Source organism: Rissa tridactyla, chromosome 8 (genome assembly GCF_028500815.1).
Source record: "Rissa tridactyla isolate bRisTri1 chromosome 8, bRisTri1.patW.cur.20221130, whole genome shotgun sequence".
NCBI classification, from domain to species: domain Eukaryota; kingdom Metazoa; phylum Chordata; class Aves; order Charadriiformes; family Laridae; genus Rissa; species Rissa tridactyla.
Window position 1 is genome coordinate 5,134,898 of NC_071473.1, and position 8,521 is coordinate 5,143,418.

Consider the following 8,521-nt stretch of genomic DNA (forward strand, 5'->3'; position numbering starts at 1 on the left):
CATGGACTTTGTTATGGTCACCACCGGGGTGGCGCCTTCTTTAGTGATAAGAAAACATTGACATTTAAAGAAATACATCATATGGAGGGGACAGGGTCTGTTAGAACTATCTGCTCGCGCTTTCTCCACCTGTCTTACTTTCCCAGCACCAATTTGTGCATATATTGACTCAAATTTATTCTTCCAAGTTTGAGGTTCTGGTTTGAGTGAGTGGAGGGGATGAGCTCCTACCAGCAGTGGTTTCTCACCAAGTGAAAAATTCCTGCATTCTCCGTTAGCGAAAATGAGAACTTCAAGTTACGTGTTGAAGCCCGTATTTTTCCATGGTAGCTTTCAAAGCCAGGTCAGATAAAAATCTTCCTTCAAAGCAGCTGTATCTCTAGCTGGTTCATCGCTTTTACCAGCTATTTTGAGTAACCCAGACCAGATGTACATAAATCCAGTCTCTTAGAAAGTTCTCAGCCTTGGATGAGTTTTCACATTTAAACCCAGCTCCATCAGGGATTTTGGTGCCTGTCCCAGCTCCTCCCGTGCGGCATCGTGTCCTGTAACACGGGAAAGCCCGTGGCCTGTCCTCCCCTTCCAAGCAGCGGTGAAAGCTGGCAGTGGAGCTCTCCGCGTTGTGTCCTACCAAATTTTCTGTCCTGTAAAGAAACTTCTGTTGAGGTTGGAAAACACGCCACTCTGAGAGCGTGGCAGCGGCATTCACTGGATGTTATAACTTCCACGAGTAACTTCTCAGGTGTGGGTCCATGTCGGAGATGCTCGCAGCTCTGCTTGCAAATCGCTTGTGGTACCCGGTAGAGTTTTCAAGCAGGGAAAGGGGTGCTCTCCATGGGGACACCACAGGCTGATCCTGGCTCTGCATCAACACCCTTTGCAGAGACAAAGTGATGCTGATGGTAGAACCTGGGTGAAAAGCCCCGATGAGACATCGCTCCCCCTGACTGGGACGCGCGGAGGAGCCTGCAGAGGTCAAGTCGGAAGGTGAAGACACTGCTCAGTGGGAAGCGACTTCTACCGCTGGGAGCGCACAAGAATAATGAGAATTTCAGTTCCCAAGTGGACGAAAACAGCGCTGTCTGTAGCCACAGCCCTGGGGCAAAGACTGTGCCAGGTCCACTGGTCGTGGCGGAAGCCGCTGCAGTCACTGGAAACAGAGGGTGGGTGAAGCAGCTTTTGTGTTTTGGGGGCAGAGGGAGCGTGCCTTCTGTCTGAGCCTGTGCAGGAACGTTCTCTGCGGTCAGGCCATGGGCGTCTTCTCTTGTGAAGGAGAACATATGATTTTGAAGTGGCCGTCGTCAGGGCTGGGAATGGCCCCAGCGCTTCCCGTGCTGCATATGCCGGTGTGAGAGGGAGCAGCTCTCTCCCCGATGGGGTAGGAGGTGCTGTGGCACGATTTGGTCTCTTGTACAGCGGAGCCGTGTCCAGGGAAGCAGAAGCCACAGGTTTCCACCGGCTCAGGAACCCTGCTGCCGGTGGATCCATCACCAACGCTGCCCGCTTCCACCAGACGATCTGCAGATAAACCACGTGTGTTAGTTTAAGGGGTTTTAGGAGATTCTTTCACCTAAGAAATGCTTTGCAGTGCTGCACTGGAGTCTGTAAAGAGCTGCTCCGGGAGCTGGAGAGGACGTCCACCTCCCACCGCTTCCGTAAAGCCCACGGTGCGTGTGTTGTATGTAAAGCATCACCTACAGCCTCACACCTCATGAGACCCCAGGGGGAAATTGGGCAGTGCCTTCAGCAGGAAGGTTTAGCACTAAAGCAATTGTAATATTGATAACACTACACGTAAACTGTTTTTTCGTTAAACGCTGGTTTTGTAGCACGTGTGAAGCCGATGGCACAGCGCTGCGCAAGCTGCCGGCGCTCCAGCGAGTGCAGCGCGGCCGGCGGCTGCTTCAGGGGTCCCACCACGCTCCGTGGGCTGGACACGAGCTGCCGCAGGGCTCTGCTCCGACATCTGAGACCTGATAAGCGCGAGGTTAGGCTGGGGGTATTAAAAAACACCCAGTAAATCTCCCTGAACCTGACAGCTTCCCTTAAAAGTGGAGCGTTCAACGCAGATGGGAATGGCTTGAATTACAGCTCTGCTGGAGAGTGGCTGAGCCGCACGCCGGCTCCTGGGCTTTTTCTCTCTGATTTTTGACATCCAGCATGATGGCTTTGAAGTGTACAAATGTAAACGTGTACGTGTTATACATAAATAGGTAAACGGACCTTTTTATTTTTAAAGGCAAGGGAGGAGCAGAGGAGGGAGAATAAAAGCATCTTTTTTTTTTTTTCTGTCTTGACTTACCGCACGTTATCCTTTCCCTGTCTTTTCTCCCTAAAGCAAAGATTTGTGAAGCTCCTCTGGTTCCAGGGCTAAAAGTTCAGCGTTTGATCATAGAATCATAGAACCGTAGGGTTGGAAGGGACCTCTGGAGATCATCCCGTCCAACCCCTGCCAGAGCAGGGTCACCCGGAGCAGGTTGCACAGGAACGCGTCCAGGGAGGTTTGGAATGTCTCCAGAGATGGAGACTCCACCACCTCCCTGGGCAGCCTGTTCTAGTGCTCTGCCACCCTCAAAGTAACAAGTTCCTCCTCGTGTTTAGGTGGAACTTCCTATGCGCAGGTAGGCCACAAGGTAATTCAGTGGACCGTCTGCATCGTTAGCCCATTTGAAGCAGCAAGTAGCCGGTGTTACCATGGTTCTTGCCAGGCAGCCGCTCGCCCCAAAGCGGCCCCGGCACAGCCCCGGGCGAAGGAACCCAGAGCTGCGATTGCCACGAAAGCCTTTCCTTGGGCAGGCGGTTCATTTTGGAAGAGGGTTGGCTTTTTGCGGCTCCTCCTCCCCACAGCTCAGCCTCTGGCCGGAGCCGGACAGCTGCGGGTTGATGGTGCGGCTCCAGCCCCGGCGCTGGTGACTTCGCGGGAGAGACGTAGAAGCTGGGGGTGCGGTGGAGAATCGGGGCACAGGGCTGCCATCCTGCTCCTCTTCCAGGCTCAGGCTGAACCGCGGTGCCCATCGCTGGCTTCGGTTTTCCTCCCCACCCCTCTTATGTCCTGGCTCCCGTTTCTGTCCCCGCCAGCGGCGCCTGAGCCCCTGCCCACCGCAACCTCCCCGTCCTCCCCCAGTGTCCCCAGCACTCACCTTTGGAGGAGTCATCCCTGCGGTGGCAGGTCCCGGGGCTGGCTTGGCAGGAGACCACCTCTCCCTTCCTCCGCAGGTGGGTCCAGCCCAGGAGCAGGGAGCAGAGGAGGGCACAGAGGCAGAGCCCCAGCAGCAGGTACACGACCAGCCACGGCTCCTGCTCCACGCACGGCTTCTGCTCCAGCACGGCCCCTGGGGGCAAGGCCGTGTCCAGGGCGGCTGCCGGAGGCGGGGTGGCCACCAGGGCACCTGCTGTGGGCCGGGCAGAGAGGGGTGTGCTTAGAGACCCCGCGGGGACACGCTTCACACTATCGACTCTTTGCTAGGGAAAGGGGGTTGCGCTTGTGCGTTCTGCTTGGAAAGAATTTGAAAGCAACCGTGCACCGCCTCTGTTTGCTTGCATTTCTCTTCCACGGCAAAGTAGAGGAGATCCCACCCCCCATTCCCACCCTTCCCCCTTCTCCAGGGCTCACGGCTCAACCCCAGCGCGGGACTTGGAGATCTCGGGGGAAAATAACCCGTCCTCTCCTGCTTCCCCCCCCCCGAGGGCTGGAGGCGGCTCAGGGAGGTGGGAGACGCGACTGCCCCTCCTGCCCCTGGCTGACAGAGCTGAAGGCCGGGTCTGTAAAACACCGACAGGCAAAAGGGAAGAGCCCCGGTGTGATGGAGAAAAGGGGAGAGAGACAGACCCCCTGGCTTTCTTTTCCCCAGTCCTAATGAAATGGCAGCACGCACACAACCCCCGGGACCAAGAGAGGGGGGTTTTGCTGCCCCTTTCCCAGCTTTGGTTCCATAACCCGGCTCCTCTTCCAGCCCAGCCCCACATCCCGGCTCTCCCTGCCCTCCGGCGCAGCCTTACGTTCGCAGGACGGGGCGCATTGCTTCGGGTGCTGCCCGCAGATCGTGCTGCAGTTGATGCATTTTTTCAGGAGCTCGTCGTAGTAGAAGCCGGCTTTCCTGTTGCAGTCCATGGACTCTGCGGGAGGGGAGGGAGATGAATGCGGTGTCCTGAGCACATCCTCCTCCTCCTCCTCCTCCTCCTCCCCTGTTATTTGAGCGCGAAGCTCCCAAACCGCTGCCCTCCCTCCACGCTGGTGCTTGGGTTCACGCGAGGACGAGCCCACGGCCGCTCTGAACGAGCTCGTGGCTCGGATGGGCACAGGGCGAGACCTGCACGCTGCCCTAAGTGTTGACAACCTCTCCGGGGCTGGCAGCGTGACAAATCCAGGGCATTTTTGGTGGCGTTTGGCCATACGATGAATACTGGGGAAAGGCATCAGCTGGCAGCTGCGCGGGGAGGGGACGGTACCCAGCCAGACGCGTGCAGCCGTACCCACCTGCGGCAGCTCCTTGTTGCTGCTCTTAGAGCTGCTGCCACCCCGGGGCCTTTAGGACACCCCAAAATCTGCCTGAGCACCGGCTCGGGACCCCAGGGATGGCGTCTCCTGTCCCCAGTGGGGAGACGTGACTTGTCGCTGCGTGCGGGGCTGGGTCCCCTGGGACAGGGTGCAGCCGCCCCGCGCTGCGGCTCCACGGGGAGGGAAGGAGCCACGCACAGGGTCGTGCACGGGGTTTGGGTGCAAAGAGCATCTGTCTCCCTTGTCCTCAACCATTATCGCTGCACCTCGGTGTCTGCTCCAGCACAGGGCTCGCGGTACAGCCTTGAAAGCGTACTTGAGTTTATAATTATCCACATCAAATGAACCTGATGTGTCTCGAGGCCCTGCCTTTGGAGGGTGGGGTGTCACCGATGGGGGATACGAGCGTTGACGCAGCTCTGGGAAGGCTCCCAGTGACCCCAGAAAGGAGACGTACACAGACGTGGACAACTTGATCGCGGTCTGTGCCGAGCTGTTGCCAGACCCAGCCCATGGCTGGGAAGCTGTCACGTTCCCCAGCGTTTTTGGCTTGAAGCTCTGCTGAGCTGAGCTGGCTCGGAGCCTGCCCTGCGGTTCCTCCCAGGACCTGATGTCCCCTCCCGGCTTTGCCCCATTGCTGCCCGCTGGGTCCAAGGGCAGCCCCGCAGGACGCGACCCCAGGCCCGGCCGCCCGGCACTCACCGCACAGGGCAGCACACCTCCTCACTGTGGACCGGCCGCATACGACGCTGCAGGGGATGCACTGGTTAACGAGGGTGTCCCAGTACTGCCCATCGGTGCAGTTGTTCATGGCATCCCACCGGACGTGCGTCCCATCCATGGCTGCAGAACGGAAGGTGAGTAGGTATGGGGTGGCCACCGCGGGGCTGCCCTGCAGCCACCTCGTCCCTTGGCTAGGGCCGGGACCCCTCGCGGGGGGGTGCCCGGCTGTGCCCCAGCCCCCTCTCATCCTCAGCTTGGGCAAGAGCCTAGAGCAAAATCTGCTTCAGGCTTAGTAAGCTCTTCAGATGACGACCCTACGTGAGCGTGGCCCGTGCCGGTCCCTGGGGACATCCAGGGAGAGGACCCCGTGCTGTGCCCTGAGGGTCGGGGGCCGCACGCAGCTGCCTGGGGGAGCACGAGCAGCGGGAACCGCTCCTGTCTTTGTGTGCTTTTCTGAAAACAACAGAAATATGACCAGAACGACCGCTGGCAGCGTCTTCTGAAATGATTTTTAATTCTGGAAACTTCTGAATTCCTCTGTGGCGCTGGGGCGGTTCGTGCCATCCTCTGTGTAATTTCCGACATCTCCCTTTGGTGTTGCGGCATCATAACGAAACCCGACTTTGATGTGTAAAACTCTCGGAGGAGCAGGAGGAGGGACGTCTCTCTGGGAGAGCTTTAAGCACTGGTTTAACCGGTGCCTGGGGGTGGACGTGCTCCCGTCCCAGCAAGGATCCCTTCGTCCCGTCCTCCTGCCGCGGTGCCCCCTGTGCCTGCGTGGGCTGGATGCGATGCCAAAGGCAGAGGAGCCAGGAGGCATCAGCAGCAGCACAAAAATCTAGCCGACAACTTACCATTTTAAGAATTAGCTTGCTAACGGGCGCTTACTTATTAGAAGCTGAAATATTTGGGCATGTCCCCATCTTTGGGCGCCACGTATCTCCGTTTGCGGCCTCACCTGTGCCACCGAAGGGTTTGGCCTTGGAGGTAACCCAAGTGATGGCCTCAGCCCGTCTCTGCTGTGCCGTGCTGTGCCGCACGCGGGGTCTGCAGCGAGCGCAACCGAGCAACTGCAGGAAGCTCTCACCCAGCACGAGGGCGGCCGTGGTGGAAAGGTGCCATTTGTGGACCGAGAGGGCTCGCGGGCGACCGCATCCCTCCGCGGAGCGGTGCCGGGCAGCCGCAGCTGTTTCCTGCCGGGGCTGACGGTGCCCCAAAGGTTTAAAGCTCCCCGACGCGGCAGCACAGCGCCGGCCTCCGCGGGCCCAAAGGCTGCACCTTGCCTCGGCCAGACCTCTGCACCACGGGTGTTCCAAAGCCAGACTTTGATTTTTGTATAGAAAACCCCCTTTTAATATAGAAAACCCCTCTCTCTAGTAGTTGGGAGCGTGCAGCAGTCGGGCACTTTGCGTGTCCGTCTGTCCTGCCGTTGCCTACACAGCTCCCTCCCTGCGGAGGGGCTGAGGTCGGGCTTCCTCCACTGCCTGCCGTGAACTGGCTCCTGCAGCACATGTGAACCCCCCCGTTCTCAGGGATAAATCCACTCGGCACAGGGATGCTGGCCTCATAGTCCCAGTTGTTCAATTAACATTGCTATAAAATTAAATAATTACTTTCTATCGAGCTGACTGAAGACATTCCCCAGGGCAGAGCGAGGCTCAGGCCGATGTTCTTCTCAGATGCTCTTTGAAGATATTTTTTACCCAAAGAGAAGAAAGAGAAGCCCCCGACGGATGGTGGCGAGCCCTGGGGATGGCAGTGAGCCCTGGGGATGGCGGTGAGCCTGCTCATCCCTGAGCTACGGTGGGGTTTCACGTGGGATAACTGCATGGGAAACAGAGATCCGGGGCTGTGTCTGAGCCGGGGGGGCTGCAGGATGGGCAGCTCCTTCCCCGCTGCTGCGAGGGCAGGTCAAGCCGGGTGTTTGGCCCCATCTAGGACAAATCCTGCCCGATGGCTGAGCTCCCCTCCCCGGGGAGCCTCAAGGTCCACCCGGTGCTGCCGGCATGGTGCGGCCGGGCTTTGCAGCCACGCGTTTTCCAGCAGAGCCAGGTGTGTCTCCCCCTCTGCCTCTGCGCCCACCAGGGACCAGCACCCCGAACTCCCCTATGGTCCCTTCCTCCAAAGCATTAAGCGACCTCTTCATCTCCAGCCCCGTGGCACTGACCGTCTCCAGCGGGGTGGAAGCCCTTTGTGGTGGCTCCGCTCCTCCAGCGAGACCACAGGGAGACCCTCCGCTCCCTGCCAGCACTCTGGAAATGTCACCATGGCCCTGAGCCCTGCCACGGACAAGCCCCTCACCCCCATGTCCCCATACAGCCCCTCCATGGCGTCACTCACGTTTGACTCTCCCGCGGCGTCTAATCCCCCTCGGCTCCTGCCATTGCACTGCGAGCTCCAGCCCCGAACCCGCGCATTGCTCGGGAAGTTTATTATTAGAGATAGATTTGATTAATGCCTGGGCTCTGCGTTTCCTGGGGTTTCCCCTTATCCCTTCGATGCAAATCTGCCGCACGCACAGGCCTTGCATTGGCTCACCGGGCGTCCCTGGGCTTGGGGGGACGGAGGGAGGCACCCAGCGGGGAGGGGTGTCCTGGGCCAGGCGGCCACGTGTCAGAGGGGCTTTGCAGGAGTGGGGGCTCGGCAGCACCTGCCTTTGCATCGCCCGGCTGCAGCGGGAGGTTTTCTGCAGAGAAGGATGTTTTGTTCGTGGCTGCCCCATCCCTGGAGGGGTTCAAGGCCAGGCTGGACGGGGCTTGGAGCAGCCTGGGCTGGTGGGAGGTGTCCCTGCCCAGGGCAGGGGGGTGGGACTGGATGGTCTTTAAGGTCCCTTCCAACCCGAACCATTCTGTGATTCTGTGTTTTGCTCCGTAAAGAGCTCTCCTGGGTCAGGAGAGCCGGCGGGCGACCCTGTGGGTTATTGCTTTTCCCAGACGATGCCGAGAAGGAGCAGCTGTGCCAGAGCGAGAGGCCGTGCAGCCGCAGGGGATGCTGCAGGTGGAGAGGAGCACGTCCCCCTTGCCGGGGTCTGCGTCCCGGCCGGCAGAGCCCCGTGGGTGACATCCTGCTGATGCCGCACGGCACTTACCCTCCCTGGCGTCGCTCTGCGCTCCCGTCCTTTCCCTGTCTGCAGGATGGTCAGCCCTCCCCGCTGGCCTTTCTCCAGCTCCCGGCACGTAGAGCATCTCATGGGCCCCAATAAGATGCTTTAAACACCGCTTTTATCTAGCGCCTGGCGGGCAGGAGGGTTGCCGGAGGGCTACGCTGCCCTGTGCTGCCCTGCATGGGCCACGGAGGGGC

General features: G+C 59.3%; 1 protein-coding gene across 2 annotated transcripts; it reads right to left on the minus strand.

Moving 5' to 3' along the window:
* Positions 1-7,649, minus strand: TNFRSF13B (TNF receptor superfamily member 13B). Of its 2 annotated transcripts, none has more exons than XM_054212357.1 (5): positions 7,562-7,649; positions 5,201-5,341; positions 4,000-4,116; positions 3,141-3,389; positions 1-1,518 (listed from the first exon to the last, which is right to left on the minus strand). In XM_054212357.1, exons 2-5 carry the CDS (start codon positions 5,337-5,339, stop codon positions 1,244-1,246), a joined length of 780 nt encoding a protein of 259 aa, XP_054068332.1. In that variant the 5' UTR covers positions 5,340-5,341; positions 7,562-7,649; the 3' UTR covers positions 1-1,243. The 2 variants fall into 2 exon arrangements, with proteins under 2 accessions (XP_054068332.1, XP_054068331.1); XM_054212356.1 differs by having other exon boundaries at positions 3,141-3,392.
* Between the last annotated feature and the right edge of the window lie 872 nt (positions 7,650-8,521).